This window comes from Cydia strobilella, chromosome 1, assembly GCF_947568885.1.
Source record: "Cydia strobilella chromosome 1, ilCydStro3.1, whole genome shotgun sequence".
In the NCBI taxonomy this organism is placed as follows: Eukaryota; Metazoa; Arthropoda; class Insecta; order Lepidoptera; family Tortricidae; genus Cydia; species Cydia strobilella.
The window spans coordinates 8,991,956-9,017,447 of NC_086041.1; the positions used below are offsets into that span (position 1 = coordinate 8,991,956).

At 36.8% G+C, this 25,492-nt stretch overlaps 1 protein-coding gene across 4 annotated transcripts in view; it reads left to right on the forward strand.

Moving 5' to 3' along the window:
• LOC134740724 (microtubule-associated protein Jupiter) overlaps positions 1–24,428 on the forward strand; it is a 167,755-nt gene extending 143,327 nt beyond the window's left edge. Inside the window, exons 2-5 of one of the 4 annotated variants that reach the window (XM_063673320.1) lie at positions 18,743–18,893; positions 19,313–19,475; positions 20,570–20,662; positions 24,145–24,428. In XM_063673320.1, the coding sequence (XP_063529390.1) occupies positions 18,743–18,893; positions 19,313–19,475; positions 20,570–20,662; positions 24,145–24,278 (541 nt within the window). In that variant the 3' untranslated portion in view covers positions 24,279–24,428. The remainder of the gene's footprint in view (positions 1–18,742; positions 18,894–19,312; positions 19,476–20,569; positions 20,663–24,144) is intronic. The other 3 variants (XM_063673311.1, XM_063673328.1, XM_063673335.1) reach the window with 3 other exon arrangements.
• Positions 24,429–25,492: the final 1,064 nt, after the last annotated feature.

Consider the following 25,492-nt stretch of genomic DNA (forward strand, 5'->3'; position numbering starts at 1 on the left):
TGGGTAACAAAACACGAGACTTATGTGACTCGGAACCTATATAGTGCGCAAAACGTTCAAGCTGATAAACAAGACCAAGTGCGGGTAGTTCGAAAAACTCGCGCGGCTAGAAGATGTTGACATCAACTTAAAGCCCCCCTTCACACTCCTATATGGTAGTCCGCCTCGTAGTCCGCCTCATTATGTAGGATTGTGAATGTGGTCGCGTGACTACATGGCGTCCTACAAAACCCAGGTAGGATGCCTCTTGGGTCCTACAAGTCCTACAAGCCCCGCCCACCGCTGCAGTCCGCCGCGCAGGATTGTCTGTCGGTTGATGTCCTACGTCGCAGGACTGCAGTCCGCCATTTTGTTTATAATGAAAAACACGGGCTTAGCAGATTTTATTGAAATATATAAAGGAATTCGATGTGTATGTGATCAAAAATCACCAAAATCGCAATATTTTTTTTAGAAATAGCACATACCGGAATTGCAAGACCACCGACACGAGAGTCTACCGCGAAAAACGAAAAGCGTAATTTCTTTATCTGCCTCTCTATCACTAGTTATTCTAGTTTATCGCAAGAGCGATAGGGAGGCAGATAGCGAAATTTCGATTTTCGTCTTTCGTGGTAGGTCCTCTGGTAGGTAGGACTGCAATGTAGGAAGTGTGTGAGCTATATCCTACTCTGCAGTCCTGCGAGGCGGACTGTAAGGTAGGAGTGTGAATGGGGGGCTTTAGCCAGTCTTCTCCAAGACCACGAGGACAACGCCGTCCTCGAAACGTCGGAGGTAAATCTTAAAACTTAAATACGCGATGTAGTCCCGTTTAACAATTTATTAATACATAGATAATAAGTCAGCCCCTGTTCAGGAGGTGCTAAAGAAAATAAATGGGTATGCGCCATCTGATCGAGAATCAAATTTTCGTGATTTTCGAGGCACGTTTTTTCCTTAGACTCTATCCATCTATTACGGAGTTATATCTATCTTTGTGCATATTCATTCACAATTCTTTGTCAGCCAACTCTGTTCAACATCATTAGAGAAACAATTTTTCATAATTAATGATGTACTCTTACTTTAAAATAATTGGTCTAATCCTAGTGTAGCGATAACTTTTATATTAAACGATTTTTTTCGTTGACTGTACATTTTACAAATTTGTTTGTTGCATTCGCTTGTGAATAGTATCTATAAAATCAAACCTGTATTAGTGTGAGCGAGATGAACAGAGATTGGGTGTTCGTATCATAATACTTATCTATAAATCTGAAATTGAAATCTGCCTCTTCGGAAAATATGCATTAATAGTAGATTGTTAACCAAGGGATGAAAGGCACTATAATAAATAAATTATAATTTCTGTCGAGGTAATTTGGCACTCGAACGCAGGCAGTGAGAGCGCCACTATTGGACTATTCCCGAGACTAAAATGGTGTCTTTTACCCGAGTTGGCCGAGTTAAACACTCTACTCTTCATTTCGAATACGAGGAAAGTAAAATACATGTGCATTAAAAAACACGGCTTAGTATAAACTTCAGTAGTATTTCTTGAGGGTACTTTCAATTAACAATTTAGGTAAAAATATCGTTATTTATGGAATAGGGAGTTAATTACAAGAATGAAAATTGTACAACAAATCCATTTAAAACCAAAATTTTAATTGCTTATCGTAAAAAAAAAGAAAAAAACGTACATAGATAGTACAGTGCTGTAGAGCAGAAACGTATCATTTTCTGCACACTTTTTAGAACAACAACGACCCACTTTCAGAGCATGAGAAATGAAAAATTATAATGTGTGTATATGCCTTAGGAAGAGTAATTCTTTATGTAACATTATACACATAAATAATATATGAAATTTCCCAGCAATAAATATAATTAACATATAGTTAACGTACACTCTATGAAAGCACTTTTTGCTTAATTTGCTTTCTCTAATCTGGTGAATAGGTACTAAACTTGTGATAGTGTGATTTAGCAGCTCATTAAAAAGTTGTAACATTTATGACTGGTTATTACTAAATTATGGCTTTCTCGAATGCCTTCTAACAGAGTACATATAATATTGTTATGTATTGTGTTTACGATAGGGCTAGGTGAAGCTATAAAAGCTAAGAAGTTAGTAACCTCGCGTAAATGTGGCTGATGGTTCAGATAGGTGCTAGTTTACAAAGGTACTAATACCTAGGCTACAGTATCATTAAATAACAGGCCTGTATTGTATATATTGACTATACTGACCTTTTAGTTTACGTGCTAACTTTCAAGCACTCACTTAATAATTGTAATTAAATTATTACAACTTGTAAGTTAAGTAAATGAGACGTTTACAAATTCATCTTTAATGAAGTGCGTAATTTAATGTGACTATTTACTAAGAGTATGTGATAAATATAGTGATAATACATTTAAATTAATACTCCCAGTGTAATTGAACATTATTCCCACAAAAGAAATTATGAATACGCTAACTAGTACATTTACAATTATTTTTTATTCTAATAAGGTACTTCACTTAATCACATCAGCATAATACTGAAAATTTAAACTTTCGTTTGCGGCATAGATCGTAAGAACTATTATAAAATCTGTGCAGGCAATATAGAACTGTATAGGCAATATAGACATGCCAGAAATTTTTATCTTTAAACAACAATTAAACACGAACTTTAAGGGTACAGAACAAGGTTGTTTTTACAAGTAATTTATCGGGTTTAGCATACGAGCTTGGGAAAGAATTCTGAAATGCATTTAGACACTTCTCACGTCTCTTGGTGTACATACATAATTCGCGAGGCAGTTAAAACGCATATGTTAGCAAATCAACGAGTGACGAATAATTCCCACGTCGGAATAACCACGACGGGCATTAGTTGACCCCGGCCCGGGCGCCAACGGCTTGTCTCACTTAGTAGCAGGGAGACCCAGCGGGTCAGAGGTGACTAGGAAAGACAGGCACTAATCTTATCCTTATATAATTCATTATTAAGTATAACTTCATTATTTATTTTTTGCAATGCTATTTTAAGGACCTCAGGAAAAAAGTAAAACTATGGAATTGTTTTTTTTTTTGGTTCCGTACCTCAAAAGGAAAAAACGGAACCCTTATAGGGTCACTCGTGTGTCTGTCTATCTGTCTGTCTGTCCGTCTGTCACAGCCTATTTGCTCCGAAACTACTGGACCAATTAAGTTGAAATTTGGTATACATATGTATGCTTGTGACCCAAAGACGAACATATAACGTGAACAAATAAATTTTAAACACGAGGGCCACTTTGGGGGGGTAAATGAGAAAATTAAAAAATAAAGTTTTTCAAACTACATCGTGTTACATATCAAATGAAATAGCTCATTGTGAGAATCTCAAATAATTTATTTTTATAATTTTAGGATAAACAGTTTAGAAGTTATTCAAGAAATTAGGCAAAAAATGACCATTCCCCCCTTTATCTCCGATTCTAAAATTTTGAAAAAAAATACACAAAATAGAACTTTACCTATAGATCACATGAAAACCTATTAGAAATGTGCAGTCAAGCTTGAGTCGGTCGCTCGGTCGGTCGGTAATTACTTAGTTTTTGATCCGACCTCTACGGGTTTTTTAAAGACATTTCACTCACGTTTTACATAAAAAATACATTGTATAAATTGTGTAATGTACGGAACCCTCGGAACGCGAGTCCGACTCGCACATGGCCGGTTTTTTTTGTTTATAAAACTACGCTCAAATTGTACTTACACGTCGGATGCCTAATGTAGATGAAATAATAAATAAACTATGTCCTTCCTTATTTTATGTTTTTAGGTAATAGCATGACATTTAATTATTTTATAGTTGTCTTGGAATGTTGTAAGTTTTCGCTCATTGCAAACACATAATTATTTCACATCCGTTAAAAATATATCAGAAGTTATGTGTCAGGAAGTGAACCAAATACATTAGCTTAAAAATGGATTTGATTAGCGATCAGCTATTACAAAGCAGTGGCCGGTTAATCTTCTTCGTTACTTTCAAACACGAACTCGCTGGTGCAAATAATAAATCTTATACCGTTTGTTATCGTGATCAAAATATTTCTCCGACGCCAAGGAGCAGCTAGCAGATTGTCAGCGGAAGCCATTGATAAAATATCATCTAATTAAACTGGACATGAGCGAGCTGCCTTTCTATTAAATTATTAGTTTTGACACTCGACAAGAACCTGTCACTTTTTATAGCTCACGGACGTCAGAACAGCCATTCAAATTAATTAAAGCCGTTTAAATAAACAGTCCTATTAATTAAAGTTGTAATAGCCAATAGGGGTTGAATCGAATAAAGTCGACATTGGTACATCATCTCGTAGACCGGATTCGATATACAATCTTTGCGATATTTTATTACATACTGATAAAGTAAGTTAAGAAATTGCTTTTTATGAATTTCACAATTAGTTATAGTGAAACTTATTTTCATATATATACGTTTTCCGAGCAAAGCTCGGTCTCCCAGGTACTTTTATTTATGCACCACGAGTAGCTATGTCATATATTCTTAAGTCTATACCTAATCAAATGTTAAGCTATACCCTTCACTAAAATATATCTCCATATGGCTTAAAATTGGATGCACTTTAATTTGTAGAACAATTTGAATGCAAAAGCGCATACATCAGACTTGTAACTGGCTGTCAGCCAACAGTTCACGGGGTTGGTTATTGATTGATTATACTAGGTAGTTATGGACGAGGGAAACGTTGCCATTTTCTATATACCTAAGTATGCACAGGTACGTCAGGCAGGGACGCACTGTTTTTCATGAATGAGGTTTATTGTAATTACCTATTGACTAACGTTGTCCAACCTGTCTAAAATAAATAGTTATAATAATAATAATAATAAGTCCAGGCTTTTCCAGTTCCCTATCACTGTTCTTATGTCTCACTTTCATTTCCATGTTATTTCTTCCTGGCAATAACACTCACAACTCATGAGTGATTTGAGAACGGCTGGTCCCATCCATCGCCGGGTCACTACCATTAACGCTATTATCCATTAACCTTTGACTTTTTTGCTTTTAAAGTGCTTGGAATTGAATCTCTTACTTTTCATTGTATGATTGAACATTATTAATAAAAAAACCGGACAAGTGCGAGTCGGACTTACCACCGAGGGTTCCGTACTTTTTAGTATCTATTTGTTGTTATAGCGGCAACAGAAATACATCATCTGCGAAAATTTCAACTGTCTAGCTATCACGGTTCATGCCTGGTGACAGACAGTACAAGCTTTCCTTACTTTGGGGCTAGGTCGATCTGTGTAAGATTGTCCCTTTTATTTGTTTGGTACGTGTAGTCTTTATTTCGGGGTCCATTCTATGTTAATGAATTGAATTTTGACTATTTGACTCGAGTAACGTCACTGATATCGATGTATTTATTATAACTTAAATTGACTTTAAGTATTAATCACCTATTACTCAAGTTTTCGCTTTAGATTTAATGAGATATAGGAAAAGTATATTCTTGATATTAGTCAGGATATTGAGTATTAAACGTTTTACCGTCAGATAGTGGTTTCTAGTCTGACACGTAGGTTAAAAAAAAAAAAAAAATCTTTATTGCTTTAAACCTTGGATATACATTTCACATTATAAAGTTTGACAATATGAAACAGGTGTAACAGGTTTGTAACACATTTAGGTAGTGGGGTTGAGTCTCTGCCTCCCGAACTAGGTCCAAGCCTGTGTCTCAGGTATGTATTGACAATGTTATAAATAGACAAAGCATGCTCTCGATGAAGATTGACATTGATTGATATGCTTATTGTATCTCCTATATTTTTTGTGGGCATAGATCTTTACCAATTTTAGCTATAATTAGGTCACTTTTTGTTTGGTAAGAGAAATTTCAAATATTTTTCTACTATTGATAATAAATTGTTACTGAAATGAAGTTGAGTGACTAATATATAAACTTTTTCATTCTACGATATTTAACTTCAACATTTTTGACCTCAAGGAAGAAAAAATGAGTTTTACCTCATACAACTACCTGCATCAACAAGCTAAACATATCGATTGGGACCCATTACCTGGCCCATGCGGACATTATTTTGTCGAAGCGATATTATTGTGAGACACGTAGTCCATTACCTTCATATTGCGAACGCTTTCTTACAACAATCATGTCAGACAATCGATGGAAAAGGCGTACAGCACAGCAACAAAATTATCGTGTTTTATAATAAAGGTCGTTTGGTAGACTCGTACCAGACGTTTGGTCACGGGTTAATGGCCTCGTTTCGTGCCTATGAGGGATCTTATAAACAAACTAAACTGTCGAATTCATGTTAATCTGCATTGATATTCTGCGGCTTAATATTTTTTTTCACGTGTAATATATAATTGTTAAATGTGAGAATGTTTGGATTAGCGTTTATCTAGGACAATCAAGTCGCTTTATTGTTAAAGAACAATTAATGGGTCATGGTCGGTTGTTCATATATGAAAATACAGAATAGCTCTATAAATAGATAAAACAAAATGATAAAAACGTAAAGCATCGCGTCACTTTAAGTTCTTGTACAGCATACATTTTCTCATAAACATTTTCTAGCTGGAAAAGTGTGTCATAGCGCTCTTCGTTCTCCCTATTTAAAATGGTTCACATTTTCTTCTCCGCATTTTGTGAATCTCTAGTTTCTTTTCAGGAATTTTACCGCGCAAGGATGCTCAGCGTTCCTATTACGTATCCCAGAATTTTATTATTTTACGAGCAAGCATTTCTTTTATTTTACATTAGACTACCTACCTACTTAATTTGCAAAAGGAAAAAATATTTACTTGAATCAAAAAGTGAGACGTAGTTATGGTTTTTTTTATTCGTATAAAACCATGTAGTATTGATGATATCACAGTGAACATTCTAGAAGCGAACAAAGAGCTGTTGAAAGAGTGAAGCCGTTTCGGTTAGCACCCTTCTCCTCCGTAGAGTAAAGGGTAGGCATTGTCTTCCGAAGGTATAACATGATACCTGTACTGGAAAAGGTATTTTAACCTTTAACTGCTAACCATTGAAAGCAGCTGTGCTAAACAGGGAAGCACATTCATTTTATAGCATAGAGGTACGTTAGTACTGGTTTGTTTTTAGGGTTCCGTACCCAAAGGGTAAAAACGGGACCCTATTACTTAAGACTCCGCTGTCTCTCTGTCTGTCTGTCTGTCCGTCCGTCTGTCACCAGGCTGTATCTCATGAACCGTGATAGCTAGACAGTAAAAATTTTCACAGATGATTTATTTCTATGGCCGCTATAACAACAAATACCAAAAACAGAATAAAATAAATATTTAAGTGGGGCTCCTCCCAAACAACAAACGTGAATTTTTTGCCGTCTTTTGCTTAATGGTACGGAACCCTTCGTGCGCGAGTCCGACTCGCACTTGGCCGGTTTTTATATTTTACTTACTAATAAAGTAGGGTGGGTCTCTTCTAAAAATCAAAATGTATTAAATGTAGTCAAACGATTTCGAAATTTTGTACGCTGATTGCGAATATTTAGTTTAAAAAATGGATTTTAAATAAAAAAAATATATATTTGGTTCCCTTCCCAAAACAAGTCTTTTTGTAGTATACTTTTCTCTTTCTCTCTCTCTCTCTCCCTCTCTCTCTCTCTGTGGATAATCGTTTCTTCATGTCTTGTACTGTGGTATGATATGGTTTCCTGTGGTGGTAGCGTATGGTGATGGGGCGAATTTTATGAAGGCGTGATTTAGGTACCTAATTATAAATATAAAGTTTCTATAAAAAAATCATTTTTAAATTATACGCATACTGCACTTGTTGCCAGATTTTGATTTTGATCTGAACGAGTATAAGGTAAGGTAAGGTTTCCAAAGTTTCAAAATGATACAGCTATTAGAAGTATATGCTAAAATCTACTTGCAAGATTTTATTATATTGTTACAAGTGAAGTTAATATCAATATTGATCACCAGTAAAATTTATAATTGAAGCAATCTATTATGTATATTATTATGTATTTAAGTTTGGGTCTTGTGCCTTGTGTTATCACCTAGATCACCTGGAGATCGACGGAAAACTCGTCTCATTAATTTAGTTTCTTACTAAAAATCAACCTTTAATGTGCATAAGTAAACTGTCACCGTTAGAATCAAAATATTGAGACATTATTTTATATTTTGGGTATAAATTATTATAATTATTTTATAAAGTGAATTATAAACTGAGATATTTATAAATTTTTATACAAAAAAACGAAAATGTTGGTACCTACATATATTTTTCATATACAATTTCCTATCCCATATTAAATTTGTTAGTTAATGTCCTAAATCATGCGGAACATCGAATTATAAGTTTCATATAGGTAGAGCTATATTCTACCTATATACTTGGTATTAACGATCTTGAACCTACGCGTCATGAGGAGAAAGTTTTTATTTAAGGTTTTATGTACAAAAACAAAGTATATCTAAAATAGGAACAAGCCAATTTCAAAACTTTATAATTTATTGCTGTCACGAGAGGTCGACGAGTAGATACAACAACGTGCCCGTGTATGAAAAAGCGTACAGACAATGCTATTCTTAAGTTTCTAATATATTTAGAGCCTTACAAACGGGTGTGGTACTGTTAGTTCAGTACAACGAGGTTACTGTAACATTATTGTATGATTATTTGAAATGGAAATACCGGTGAAAGAACATAGGACGCCGCGTAATTCGAGCTCGGCCGGACAGAGAATGTGTAATTTCATCCAATTCGTTTTTTTTACTATTCGAGCGTGCAGCTATTCGAATCTCGCTCACAATCGAAAGGTGAGACTGTGAAGAGATTGGTCAATTATAAAATTACTACGTACTTATACTTATTCTCGTTCACGACTCGGATTTCTACATTTCCGCAGACGCCCGTTGAGAAATTTAACGTTGAAAATAACACGGAGCTAGTCGTCGGGTGACGTGAAATAATGCAGCTTTCACGTGCGCTGACGTATTTGGAAATAAAAGTAAAATTATATTCAACATCTACTCGTTAGCAGGTATCAGCGCTTAGTCAAGTAGGTTTGCAGCTCACGCTTCGTTACTGCAGCATTTTATTTAAATAATTTTCTCCAATGCAGTTTCTGCTTTCACAAATGCAACGAAATTAACCTTGTCAAAATATCAAAGAAAATTATTAACCTGATTATAATTGCATGCGTCCAATCATAAGAAAATTTATGGCTATATTCAACTGTACACGCTTTGGACACTCAACTAACTAGGTAACTGTCGAGAGGTGATTAGGTACATTGAATACGTGCATACCAGTGTCATCTACCTGCATATTACAGTGCAATAAGGCGCTAATCACTCGAAGCTGGATTCACACTTGACTGGTTTTTGCATAAGTTGATAATGAAACGTTGCGTTTCGAGCACGAGCGTCGCGGGCGGCGGGCGGCGCGGCCATGCGAGCGACATACAAGCCATACAACGCCGCTCGGCGCGCGACGCTCGTCGCGCTGCTCCCTAGGCTGGAACGCTCATCATTTCCATATGCCTTGGCTAATTGGCTATACTATTAAATTAAAACCAAGATTGCATGGTTGCTTTACAAGACAATACGACTCTAAAAATAAATTAAAAGCTGCTGTAATGAATGCCTTATGGTAACTGTATTTGTCAGGTTTATCTATCTTATCTTTTGCAATTTTGCATAATTTTCTCTCTCTTTCCCTCTTAGGATATTATAGTATCAAAATATGTCTAGCCGGTGAAATATCTGTCCATGTGATAATAGGGATGATGAGACATGGTGAATTTTATAACAAAATTTAGTAACATAGATAGCAAATGAGCAATTTATCACAATAATGTAGATATTAAAATAATATATGGAAATAATACAAAAATAAAGGACATGAAAGTTTCTTGAAAATTTAAGTAATTTTTTAACTTCCAAAAAGGAAAAAAGTAAGGGTATTATACTATTCGATTCCTTATATTTTATCCAAAAAAATATTGTATGGCAACTATATACATAAACGCAATATTTCACCTACAAAAAAGTAATTTTCTTGTTTTGTCCATACATTTAAAATGGGCTTTCAGTGAACTTGACGTCACGTTCACTTATCGTTTTGTTAGGAGCCTTTCGCGAGTGAAGTACGACTGTCGGACTTTGACTATCAATTCTGACTTCTGTATTGCTTTAATGCAATGTCCCATATATGCATTTGATCCTTAAAATAAACCTGATCGATTGATACCATTAATGAAAATTTGTCATCTACCCTTTTGCATGCATTTCCATTGTATTGCATGCAACATCGGTCATGGAAGTCATCAGATTACAATTTATGAAATACTTAAAATACTAAGCGCCACTTCCAGCATCCCACTAACCCCAAATTGTACTGGTAACCATGGTAACTCCAGGTTTAACCGGTTAATCCCGGGTTAGTGAAATTGAAAAATAAGCCGTCATCAACATGAGTACGGTTTAGTAGTGTAGTAGTCCTTCTTTCGTTTCTACTCGGGGCGGGGCGGATACTGCTCTCGTAGTTACTATGTTTGTAGTCTGATAGATGCTCACAAAACCCACGCGTTGCTGGGTCTATACTAGACACGTTTTTGTCTTGTCGTTTGTATCCTGTGATACCCGAGCAACAAGACGCAATCTGATAACGCAGATGGTGTAAATCTTACGTTCGCATGTTCCTTATCGGTACGACAATTCGAAACCTCCTAGATAGGTTATCTGCTACAGCTTTTACTTATACCTAAGTGGGTAAATCAATACGGCGCCCTGGGCGTTATCTGACCATGAGGCTTACAAATTAACTATGCAAATCGAGTTTTCTTATTAATGACTAACGTGGAAAAGTTTCTACGATTTTATTAGGGTTTAGATTTAAACATGTAAAAACCGTATTCTTATTTTTATTAAACAATAACATTTTCACAAAAATATGTGACATCTCTCAGTCTTGGCAAAATGTCATATTCGAGTTATACAAAAAATACGACATCTATATTATTTACGGGTCATTTTCATAAACTTTGATACTAAGGTTTACCTCGTCTTAGTATAGGTAAGAAAATAAATACCTACACTAGTTCTCTTGGTAAGATTGACTTAACAATTGATAGAATGTATATTTTCGATTATAAAAATAAATGTGTAAAAAGTAGTTTTATCCGAAAACCTACATAGAAACTTTAAGAGGGAGCTAACTCAAAATTGTATTGTTTATATTTAATTTTTACACGTTTTAAAATCAAGGCCAAATTTCATGAAAATACGAACACGGAAACTAAGTTATATTATATTTGAAAGGGCAGTCCTGACCTGACCAAAATATTACTATACAACAAAGTTAGATGGATTACATCGAAAATAAATATCCTAGCTTTACGCCCCCTTATTAAATGATGTTCATTTGAATATTGAATGACATTGAGCATAAACGCAGCGCTAACTTCGTCGACATATATTTTTGTTTTGAGTGTATGAACGTGGGATTTATAATAAATCTGAGCCGTAGAAATCCGCCCACAAAGATAGAAAATTTCCCAATTAATTAGTACATTTAATTGGTCACTAAGCGTTTTAGAAAGTAGATCAAACTTTTATGAAGTAAATCGTAAATGAACGTTATAAATGTTAGTGACGTCACAATACGGTCGTCGGGAAAGTGCAAATCGTTTGTCCAGCTAATGCATTGCCTTTCATTTGCAAACGAAGTTTTCTCCTGTCGTCGCATATGATAGAGTTACGCGGGCTTTCATTACTGTGGGTATCATTACCGCGGTCTCATTACTGCCAGCATTTTTAGAGCAAAACCGCAGTCCGCAGAGGCGTAAAACCATTACTCGAGCAACCGCTCTTGTGATATCGAACACCTAGTCGACGGCGACGGCGCACGCGCCTAACTAACGACACTATCGCCGCTGTGATCTCGTAGCTCACATCCACGTCAAATCCGTCCATTCCTAAATATAGCTGGTTATTTATTTCTCCTTACTTTAAACTACACGTTTTCTTCGAGTATGGTAATTTAACTAATAAGCCCTATGCTTTCCGACCATTGTTTGTTCATAATTATCATTACGCATGCATATTACTAGTCCAAAGAGAATGTAAACGTCAACGTTTTATGAAAATATAAACCGTCATAATCACAACATCGTTCCATTTTAAAACAGAGGAATTTATTATTATCTTCCGGCCAGCCTTTCCCTGTCTTATGACAGCTGTTTATTTTTGTAGCTGAACCCCGTCTGCGTTGTTTCTTTTAGTTGCGTGTGGCGCATGCACCATATATGTATATTACTATTAAGCAATTTGCTCTCACACGCTTTCTTCCCGTAGCTAATTATAGGAGCAGAGACGTACGATTTGTTTACAAGATTTATAATTAGAGTTCGTGTGAGCGCTGGATTGTAATCATCGTCGAAAGATAGCTGCACTTTGGTGCAATAGCCCGACGTATCAACGAACTCTGTTTTCAATCAAATTCTGTTATCATTTCCGTGGTCGGGTGATTGGCACAGACGTGCGGGAATGGCACGGCTTAGGATGTTTTTGCACTAGAGATTGAGAGTTGCGAGAGTAATTGGCAAGCATCAGTTCCTTACTTTTATTAAAATAAATATATTACAGCTGAGGACGTAAATTATTATAATTCAAACGCTATGATTCTAGTGCTATTTTAAGTTCGGAATTGTCGTATCGACGATCTTTTTTGGCATAACAAAATCAGTGTCACGCTTTTTTAAGCCCAATAGGTAAAAGCTTCACAAGAGAAACCGTTTGCCTGGTCATATTACGACCATTAGGGTTGGGAACTTGAGATGTACACGCAAGTCGCCTGTCGTAGTGTATAGGAGATCTAATCTACGGCAGCCGCGTCGCACGCGCCGACCCGCGGCTGCGCCTACGGCCCCCATTACTGCTTCAATCTCGCAGATAACTCGCACGTCGAAGTGTGCTCTTACGCGACGCTTAGTTGTAATCAGGGAACTTGATAGCGGACTAGCGGTATGATAAAATGCCTAGGCATTTCTAAATTGATGGCAATTTTTAAATTGTTTTCAGGGAGGCTTTATCTTCCGCTTTGACTAGGTAATTTTTGTGTAAACTTTGCGTTTCAATTAACAGATGGAAAAGATATATTGAAAATATTATACCTAGTTAATATTTACCAAATCCCAAATCCCAATCCTCTCGCGCATGAGAGGAGGCCTGTGCCCAGCAGTGAGACGTATATAGACGTGAGCCACCTAAGGGCGCACCAGAGAGCGGATCAGCTACACGCTAATAACGCGAATTAAAAATTGCCTACTCCAGAGCACACAGTCGCTGTGGCCGAAATCGGTCAAGAGAGCATCATCATCATCATTATTATTTTAATATTTAAGTACCTACTATTAGCTGATGTCTAAACAATAAAAGTAAGTCTGATGTAAATGCTAGCAAGTAGACTGTACCTATTTTCGTATGTAGACTTACTTCTACGATTCCGATGTTAGTTTATGTGAAAAATTGGAAATAGCAGTCCTAAAGTTCTCGAGTACGATAATGTAGACAGTTTCCGCACCGGTGCGGTATTGATTCTCTCGTCTGCGTGGAAACGCGATCTGGAACAAAAGCTACCTACTCTACTCCTTTACTGTCACACATATCAATGTCACAATTGTAACATTTAGGGTAAATAGCTAAATCGTCTATTACTGGCCACCTTATTATATAAATACTAAAATGGCTGAAATAAGAATTCTATTTATTTATTCAAACAATTCAAGTAAACCAAATAACTAGTAAATAAATAAATAAATACTAGTAAACCAAATATTCACACAATAGTAAGTTCTAAAAATTTACTATTGTGTGAATATTAAACAGAATCTTTCCTTTTTACCTATAAGGTGTCCACTGTCCAGTAGTAGACAATTTACCCTACTCTGGATTTATTTTACTTGATTCACTTATGAAATTTAATGCTAGGTGGTACTTAAGGTGGTTCGACTAGGTTACCCAAAGCTTAAACCCCGCTAGATGGCGTCACTTTCGCAAATTTTCAGGTTTTATTTTTTTGTGGAATTGTGTTGGTATCTGTATACTTAAAAGTATGTTTAGCGCACTCTTTACATAAATATTGAACTATTATAATAAACATTGAATACTTCATTAGTGCAAAAAACACTTTTAAAGTCGACAGAGTGTTTCTGTCATGCTATTTCCTACTATTACTCACACATGCAAACAGTGTTTCCGTGATGCTTGTAGTAGACAATTTCATGCAGTGTAAGTATGCTGCAATGGCGTTGCGGTATGTTCGTGGAAATACGTGCAAGAGGATTCGGGTTCGAGACTGGTACGACAGGGGTACTTTTTTTGTCCTTTTTGTGTTATCTTATGTTTCTTATACCTTTTATTCTTCGAATTCTTGTCCGATTCCGATATAACCGAAATATATTTCAGTGATATCGGAAACGGCTCTAACGATTTCGATGAAATTTGCTGTAAGGGGTTCGATCTAGCTAGGTCCTATCTCTGGGAAAACGAGCATTTTTGAGTTTTTACTTATGTTTTCTTTTTCTCCCAGATATTCAGTATTATTAATAAATTAGTTTATAACGTTTTATAAAAATATGTGACGTTTTGAACTAAAAGGTACCACATTGTCGGTTGTCGATTAGGTTGATTTCATTTTGAAGCTTTATGGAAATATGACAACAATAAGTAGGTACCCGTTTGGTTGAAAACGCCACATATATTGAAAACCTGACTTTCACAAATCTCACCTTTTTGGGTTCTTCCAACTCAGAAAGGATGGAGAATACTGACGATTCTTAGTAGCACTAGCCCAAGGAAGTCCAGGTTTGTAAGTGTTAGGTATCAGTTTTTTTTTAAAGGGCTAAATATAGTTCTACAAGTAAAGCAATCCCTTACTGCCCAGCCTCTATAGTATTTTTCAAACTGGAAGGGTACGATGATAGATTTCATCTCCATACAATTTATAACCTAATAATGCCAAATGTTGCAAAATTATATTGAATTGAGATCTATCATCGTACCCTTGCAGTTTGAAATAGTTATTTACGATACAAGTGCGGAAAAGAGAAAATTCGCAACTCGTGTCGATTAAAACACTTCCTTCGGTCGTGTTTCAATTTATCGCCACTCGTTGCCAATTTCCTACTTTTCGCACTTGTATCGTAATGTACTAATAATAAAGTAGTAATTGTAAAATAAAATTAAAACTTTTTTTATATTTTTTTTTTGGATAGAGTGGCAACGCCGCACGCAACGTATTTGTACACGACATTTGTGACACACACATACGTAAAATTGATGAAAAAATTACGTTGATTTATGTATGATTTCTGTATGAAACAAAGTTTTTCTATTAATTTAGCGCAAACGAATATTCGAAAGTAGATAAATGAGCAAATATTTGTGTAGTAATAGTGTGTAGTGCCTTAATTAAAGCAGATTGAATTTTGTATGAAAATCGAACCACCTTAATAAGCTACAATATCGATATATAGATTTGTAGATAGTTTCTCCATAGGTAGTTGTGCTAATATCAGGTGAACTTTTTTTATTTCCACCAGCCTAAGCCGAAAAATTCACTAAAACAGATGTCATACCTATACTAAAGAAAGTGACCAAGCCCTCCAGTGGCGGAGGCCGGATTCGAACCGGTGTCTTCAGCTTACACGGCTAACGCCCTAGACCTCTAGGCTACCCGGCCACGGCGATACCCGTCCCAATTTCTCGAGTAGGGGGAAGTCCCCGAGTAGCGGACACCTAAGCTTTTTTGAAGAAAATAATAAAGTATTTGATAAAATAAATCTTTATTTATGAATAACTTTAGTCAACAAACTTTAGAATCACAATAAAATAACACAAATGCAACTTCTACATAAACTAATTCAAAAACGAACAGTAAATTTTAGTGAAAAAAAAAACTCATTGTTTGCAAGATGCACTTATTACCGGACGGATACTACATTTCGAACCCCTAGCATCGGACGGTTTAAAAACATATGACACTAATCACAAATATAATCTTCTGAACATTCTGGAATGTCAAGCACAGGCTTCCTGCGCCCACCCATTCCAACTGGAGCACTGTATCCAGTCTTCGTCATGGTCTAAACATACTACGACTTATATTGGCCGGGATATGGACCGTGATTGTTCACGGGTCACCCGTGAACAAGATGCATGTAACTGCGTCGGAATATCAGGAGCTCAAAAACAATACAAAAGGTAATCACGGTCCATATCCCGGTCAATATAAGTCTAGTGAAACTAACCGTGAATCATTCAACGAGCTGCATCAACCAATGGCTGCTGTTTTGCCTCCTTTTTTAACTATACTCTTCTCTTGTTTATTTAGTTTCCCCTCAACTTCACCTTTTTCTTCACTTTTTAAATTGTTAGCTTGCTTTCCTTTATATATCAAGATTTCACTTCTTTCACACCTTCATTTCCAATCTTGTTTTTTCTTCTCTTCCATTTTTCCTTGCCCGTTCTTCTATCTGAAACATCATAGGTACAAAATACAACCGAAAAAAAAAACATATTCACTGTCCGGTATTACGGGACTACTACTGTGTCCGGTACTGAGGAATAGGAAATCATTATAATTAATTATTGTGTACCTAAACTATTACAATTATGTAAACACTCAGCCGAAACTTATGCGACGCAGCGCCTTCCCTTAAAAAACGCTTCCACAGTCGCTGCGCGCGTCACATGCAATGCGCGTCCCGTGCACGTCCATGGTACGTCCCCCCGCGCCACTTATTTATCCTTGAATTGCTCGTGTTGTTAATTGCTGAGATAGTACGGGTGTCCGGCACTATATGCCGTCCATGGTTCTGGTTCCTACCTATATATGCAGTCTTTGAAAGACGCCGTCTTTGTCCAACTCTAAGGACGAGCAGTAGGTACGTACTTGGTACTATACGAATACTTACCTTACGGGATTAGGTACGATATACCGAGAGAGCAAGAGCAGAGCGCTTATCGTCTTTGTGAATATTGACAGGTTGGCTAACTAAATAGAATAGTTCAATTACTGCTCTACCTATAAATATCTTACATCTAATAACTAATTAAACAATGAACAACCTCAAACAATGGGTTTTTAAACTTAATAACTTAATGGATTAATATACTAGCTGTGCCCGCGGCTTCACCTGCGTGGAATTCGGTGTGTCAGTAAGCGGCTAATTCACAGGACTGTAGTCCAGTTAAAATTAGGTACCACTAATAAAACTACACTCCATAATCAATATTTTTTTGCCCTTATTCAAATTTTTGACGTGATTTAAACAACATCGTGTATATCGAACGATACAGTACCACTTTTGTATTTTTACGTCCTTGACTGTACCTATCCAAATCATGTCCATGGCAAATATTATCCAAATCGGTCTGTTGGAACGTGTTCTGTTATCGATTCTAAGTATCCCAAGCCAATTTTTTTTTAATATATTCCATGTATAGACTTTCGACCCTCTTCCACTTTATTATATGTATAGAAGATAGATAGATTGTTACGTAAAAATAAAAAAATAGGTAGTTCCTAATACCGTTTTAGTAAATGAACGAGCAAACATTAGAACGTTAGCAAGTCAAGCAACTACCCTGAATGGCTCTAATCGTACCTCAGCACAAGTGCTTCCACTTATAAAACCGCACATTTGCGCTTCGGAACGGCACGTTATCTCGCCATCTTGTAGCGCCGCATTACCAACACAATTTGCAGGGAAATGTATAAACGCGGCGCAATCAAGGAATGGGGGCTGGCTTGCAGTGCAATAATTCCCTGGTCCGCGATAAAAGGGACCTGGTATATCGGTAATTGGTGTCAAGTAACACTGTTATGTTATTATCTATTAATTATAACCGTAGGTGTTTCAAATAGAGAACCTACTCAGTAAGACCTGTCTATTGAAAAAGGAATGAATCGTCTAACATAGGTATTATTTAAAACAAAAAAGTAAAAATATTATACATTCTGTACATACCTAGTATGTAAGTGTTGATTATTTAATGAGAATAAATCTAGTGGGTTCTCAAACACGTTTGATGCAATTTACCACTATTTCCAACATTGCGAAGGAATTGCGAATTGATTTTACTAGTTTTAAACACAATATTGGGTGCTCGATCGCTTCCACGTAGATTTTCCATCATAAAATTTTCCCGTTCAAATGATTTTTAACGCTTTTTACTATCGAGCTATTGATTTGTGGTTTCGTGCATGGACAGGGGGGCTTCTGACTCGCCAACTTGTCTCTCGCATGAATCAAGGTATAACGGACTCTTTGTCAAAAGTAATAAAGACCCCAAAGATATATTTGTCGGCATACAACGGAAGTGCCCTTCCCATATCTGCATACCGTCATTACTTAATGATGTCCGCGCGTGTCCAGTTACAGGGGAACTACAGCACGCCAGATGAGGGGTTGGGTAATATTAATAATAGGCCGATTTTATTTTAACAACTAGACAGGGGTTTTAACCCATCAAATTTGGTTTTTAAATATTGTTTAAACCTACATTAATCTAATTATTTAAAAATAAAATCTAATTATTTAAAAATATTAAAATATTATAAATGTAACTGAATGTGTCGCTTTCCTAAGCCGAAATAAACATGTTCCCAAAAGCAAATGCTACCTATGTTATTGGTCAGTTAGCGAAACCATAAGACTAAACCGTTGTTTTCTCGTTTCCAGAGTGCCTAACGCGCCCAAGAGCTGCATCGCCGAGATTTTCAGCTCGGACGCCGTGGACAGCAGCCCGGTGAAGAATGGCAACGTGCGCCCGCGCGCCGTGCGCGACACGCCCACCCGCCCGCGCGATACTCACTCCAGACTTTTCGGACAGGTGATTTCTTAATTTTAATCGATTGGTAGAACGTAGATACGTAGATGTATTAACATATATTATACCTACATCGATGCATGTCTATAAAAATAGTTTGACACGTCCAAATATCCCCACGCACCAGTTATTGAGCATGCCCTGCGTGCTGAGTAAATAACAATAAAACTTATCAAGCGCTTTGGTGGCATACCTATCAACTTCTAATAAGATTTAATCACTATGAAAATATTATCAGTATACAAGGCAGCACCGCCATCTGAGCAATAAGATCAACACAAGCCGGCCCTGGTTGCCTCTTCGCTTCACCGAGGGTCACCAAGCCACGATTACTAAGCCACGACAAGGTGAACAACCCGCGGGGGGCCAGTACGTTCCTAATCTATCCTAACAAAAACTGATGAAACACTTAATAATTTCAGATCGCCTCAGCCCACGTGGCCCCCATGGTGACCGACACCATACGCAGCAACATCAAATTCGGCGAGGCGACCATGAACGGCGGCAGCCCTGCACACTCGCCCAAGATGAACGGAAGCGCCTCCTCGACGCCCAGCCGAGGTGAGACGGACGTCGGGGAACACTGTGAGTTCATTCAGTTGTAGGCACGTATGCACGGCGCGCTGGGGATGGCGATTTAACGGAGTTAAATGTGGAATGGATTGCGTTTCATACATGCACTAGATATACCCAGGACGATTTGGAACACCTCCACACTATACTAGAGCCAAATATAACTTTCCGATGGGGCCATAATCTAGTATAGTGACTGGGAAAAGTGCTTTTTAGACAAGAATACCTTAAACGTATCTATTACTTACGGGATATATCTGTCTAGTCTAAAATGTTTTTTTCGAACGGAATTTTTGATAAATTATTAATCTTAAAAGTAATTTTTGATAAAAATACCTAATCAAACTAAACATAAGAGCGTAACACACAAACAAGGTCTGGTTCAGTATTATTTTCCTGTCTGAAGTCATTCGAACAAAATAATTTAAACGATTGCGGTAAGCGGTATAGATAAAATCTCGCATCATCGTAAACTGCCGCTGCTCAATTCTCAGAAACCGTTCGTCGGCCTTCGATACTATCCATTCCACATTAAACCCATCTGCAGTCATACTAGAACTGAACACAAACCTTTTTTTGTTTCGGATATCCCGGTATGGCTGTAGTTAGGTACTCCATATAAACAGAAAAGCTCTTTGACAAAGCACGTTAGGAACTGACACGCTTCTAACCATGCCTGACATTAATGCATAACGATTCAAATGAATAACTGACACACATTTTCAATGAAAGGAGGTTTTGAATAAACAAAGACTTATCATACTACAGAGAATAAAGCTTGCATTGAATGAGAGCATGATTGCACTTAATGCATTGTGTAATCAGCAATGCACTCACAAAAATATCCTCACTAAACACTTAGGTATCACGCGAGTGTATCTGTACTAAAACCTATACATATAACTAACATCTTCTCTAACAAACTACATAAATAGATACATTTGTATAAAAAGGAAAGGAATACGTAATGTTGGTAATAGGTAGTTAGAACCACGTCTAAAAGAATTCTATAATTAATTGTAGGCAAAATCACGAAAAACGCAGTTACACTTGCACATGGTTCTTTGCTAGTTCGAATGAAAACCGTTTGTTCTGTAAATGGTCAGCATCGTTCACGCCGCCCAAGAGGAATCCAGTGACCGGAGATGGGGTGCTGCTGCAGCCTGCGCGACGTCGGCACCCGGCCGCCGCCCTGCGAGGTGCCCACCCAGACCTCGAGCCCCAACCCACCCACCGTTACTACACCACCGACTGGCCCCCCAAACCTGCCCAATACTATGTACACTCCACTTCCAAACCCTACCGACAGACTCCTTACACTTTGCTTGGGTTGGAATCTGACGACCCTGAAAGGGACCATCCGATACTAGACGAAGATTCACTGGTTCCCCAGCCCGTATTGGATAGACATTGGCCACCTTTCCCCGCTCAGCATTATTTGGAACCAACAGATAAAAAAAATCCGTATCATCCGCTACCGCCCTATGCTTTTGTCGGAATGACATCAGCTCTAGGCGAAAGACCAAAACCAGATTACAAATATGATCCCGTGCCGTCTCTAGGCGGACTTATCGACCCTTATATTCATGCACAAGCAAATCCGCCACCAAGTCTTTTTAGATACGAACGCGATGGCCCAATACCTGAATTTGCTCTTTTCGAGACTCCCAAGCCACCCGGTCCGTACACACTTACAGGTTTTCCTCCCATTTTCCCAAGACACATCCCCGGATACCTGTTCGATCTGAAACGGCATGCTGAAGACTTCAGACCTAAGACGTACTATGTAGACTATCTTCGCCGAAGACAGATGGGTGGGTGTTTAATTCACCTTAGACTGAAGGAATGCCAATAATGCACCGCTCACCTGATGAGACACTTGATCAGGGTATTTTGAGAAAGCTTCTGTTCATTGCAAATAAATATATAAAATAAGTGTTTGCTGTCAAGGTTCAGTCTGTTTGTATTTTGAATAGACATTTTGTATAGACAATATGGTGAAGTAAATACCTAAATATGTTAAAAATACCAAACAGGCAGGATTCCTTCAAGTCTCAAATTAAACACTCAAGCCATTTTATTATTTGCTTATTCGTTGATCTTTTTAAGAAATAGTTTGCAGTTGGTCATGCAATTTATCGTAGTGAAGTGTTCGTTTTGTATCAGTAACTAAATATCAGGAGGATAAAGAGATAATTGCTTGCGTCTGTAATTTATTTAATTGTTTATTTATAGACGTGTAAATAGTGTCATGTGATAGGTTCTTGCATTACGTAATTTCTTCGCCTATCTTTCGCACGCCTTGTCGTATGTCTTACACCGTGTCCAAAAAGTCCGACTACTGTACAAATATTGAATACGTACTTAACGCCTTGACAATAGAGGCCTGTTCAGATATTTGTGAGCACCTCGGCCGCTCCGATATATCTGATGGCGACTGTACGAATAGTTACAACTACAATTAAAATTATATTTTATTAATATTAATACTTATACAATATATTTACAACAGATGTTTCGGAATAACTTCCACTTTTAACTTTTTTTACCAGCCTCAAACGCTTCTCGAATGAATCACACGCAGCACGCACCATTTCCATTGGCATTTCGTCCCAAATACGCTCGATAACCTTTTTAAAATGATCCAGGTTTATGATTTTATAATCATGTAGTTTCGAAAGCATGTACGACCATACAAAATAATCTTATAAGTTCAAGTCTGGAGAACTGGGTGTCCATTCATGTTTCGGCAAAAAATCTGTCAAATTAGCCTGACACCAAGCTTGAACAGCATTTGTCGTGTGTGAAGGAGCTCCGTCTTGTTGGAACACATAATATTCATTCCTAAACATACATTTTTAATTTGGGGCAACAATCCCAGACCTCCAACAATCCAAAACCTCGGTTTTATAGCAAAGCGCGTTAACGCTTTTATCTATAAATACTAAAGGTAGTTTACCCCTCTTACATACTGCACCCCACACCATGACCGATGGTGAACTCTGGAACCTAGGAACATTTTTCTGGTTGTCCGGAATGTCTACTATCCGTGGTGCCCACAATGGATCATTTTAGGTATTATTTATGAGGCTGTTCTATCACAAACAGTTTCTCGTCTGAAAAAACAAACTCGTCACCTGCGTGCTGGGTGCCAAGAAATTATAATGTTAGATTTTTGCACTCACTTTTTCTTGGTCGCTTCGGAAATGCCATGTACTTACTTTGCGTTTTTTATAAGCATGGCATCCAAGATCCACGATCAAAATATTGTGCACCGATCCTCTTAAAATAAGAATTTGATGGCCTGTAACCCGTATGTCTTTAGAGCAAAGGTAAAAAGATGTGTATGCGGACTTATTGGACACGGTGTATAGTAATAGTAGTGTGGACTTGTGGAGAATTAACCGGCTGGTGGTATTATGTTAATTAAATATCTTAGGGCCACTTGCATCATTCACTAACCTGGGGTTAACCGGTTAAACCTAGAGTTACCAGTACAATTTGACACTGGGTTAACGGTTTAACCGGTTAACCCCGGGTTAGTGGGATGGTGCCAGTGGTGCTTAATATAATAAACAACAAAAATATAATTACCTAGAACAATTGAAACGATTGTTGTTGCTGGTTGTTTTTAGGGTTCCGTACCCAAAGGGTAAAAACGGGACCCTATTACTAAGACTTTGCTGTCCGTCCGTCCGTCTCTCCGTCTATCACCAGGCTGTATCCCATGAACCGTGATAGCTAGACAATTGAAATTTTCACAGATGATGTACTCGTATTTCTAACACAATAACAATAAATACTAAAAAAAGAATAAAATAAATATTTAAGTGGGGCTCCCATATAACAAACGTGATTTTTTTTTCCGTTTTTTGCGTAATGGTACGGAACCCTTCGTTCGCGAGTCCGACTCGCACTTGGCCGGTTTTTTTTTGTTATGTTGAATTTTATTCTTAAGTATGTCATTACACTCATTACTCATTATATTTTGGATTGAAAAAGTTTAATTGCAATATCAACTAAGTAAATATAAAGGTCTGCATACAGGTTTTCTCTTTCCATCGTTGATACATAAACGTTATTCAATCCATTCGATTTCAGATTTGTTCATACGTAGGTACCTAAATAGATCGATGACCATATAGCGGCATCTGTTTCTCTTTCACATATTATAATAGTTCTTCCTTTTACTATTTCATAGGACATCAAAATCTTAGTTTATTATTAGTAGTAGGATTTCCATAATCTGTAAGAATTAGATAGTTTCCGTTTCCTTAATGATAGCTGTAGGTACACTATGGAGTAGGTATTTAAATATTAATTAGGAGTCCCAGATACGCACATGTATAATTATTAGCATGTAATAATCACTTGTGTTTCCTTTGTTACATGTTTTTCTTCGTTTTATTTTTCAAGTCTAATTCGCCCTTAAAATAAAGTTGATTTTACGTTCATGTGAGCAGTGTTGGCCGAAACGTTAATGCAAAACCATTAACCGGTACAAACTGAACCGTAAACTGTAATCGTCCCTTACGGTTTACGGTTCAATTTGTATTGGTTAATGGTTAATTGCAATTAACGTTCGGCCAACACTGCATGTGAGTGAACAGTAATTGCTGTCCCCTGTATTTTAATTGTTAAATAAAGTTTAGTTTTTTACATTAATATCTTGTTTTTACAGAAGGCAACCCGATCACCGGTGACGGCTACAAGTCGCTGAACGGGCAGATCAACACCGTGACGTCACTAAACGGTAACAGCATCATCAACCACAACCGCGTGCCGCCCGGCGGGTTCTCCTCCGGTCTCTGGTAGAATTTGAGTGTAGGGGCATACTCAAATTCGACTTATATTTTACCGAAAACCCCCACCTTGTCATAAAAGACAAACATTTTGTAAAAAATATAAGATTATTTCAAATTCATCAAGAATTCCTTTATAACTGACAAAGAAACGGCGTGGTATTCACAAAATTAGTAAGTAACGTGTCGAGTTTTGTTTGGGATTCTTGAAGAATAAGGAACAATCTTTATAAACTACTGCAGTTTTCATGCATTTATATTAACAATTCCATTAATCAACTAAATTTCAACGACTGTCTGGATATCACGGTATCACCAAAACTACCAGATTATAATTAAATATCACAACGTCCATTTAAAACAGAAAGGGTATATGTTGTTAAATAAATCCTTAGCCTATCGCATAAATGTTTACTTTTCGAATAATTAAGCAGAGATGATTATAGATATTTTTGTAATAGTAACATTATTTCGATAGATATAATAGCTATATAGATTCGTAGTGGGACCTTTGAATTAATAATAACCATGAAATAGTTATGTCAATAACAATGCTTAAATATTTTTTATTTACGTTCGAATTGATGATTAAATGCATATTTATTATAATTTCAAAGGTCAACGCAGACTTAAGAACTTGGAAACTATACTCTTCACACTTTAATAATTGTTTTAACTTTGATATTGTGAATTAGGAGTGAGGATACGCATCAGCAATATACCAAAACGAATAGTGCCTTGATTGGAGATGGGGTGAAATTCTATAAGAATCTGTGTGAGATTGAGTAGGCATTACCGTAAAGCAGTGATTATATTATCTATATTTCACGGTATAGAAATAGTAATCATACGGCACTCGGGCTAAATGATACAAATTATATTATATCTTAACTTAAACTTTAATATTTGACACTAATTAAGAGTCCTTAATCTCTTGTTAAATTTTTATTATTGTATTACCTAATTTAAACAGAGGGTTTATAGATTGCATTTATTTTGTCTTTACATGAGTTTATTTTTTTTAGTTTATTTTCTACGCGTTTAGAAATAAAATGTAAGAAAGTATTGAATTTTGGTCGATTATCTGTTAACAAAATTGGTGATTTTAAGGACCATAGTTTTATAGGATAATAAGTTGTGGTAATGTTTGTATAAGCCGTAACCACTTAGTGTAGGCATATCAACTTTGTAAAAACGTTTAATATTCTATCTAACCTGAACGCATAA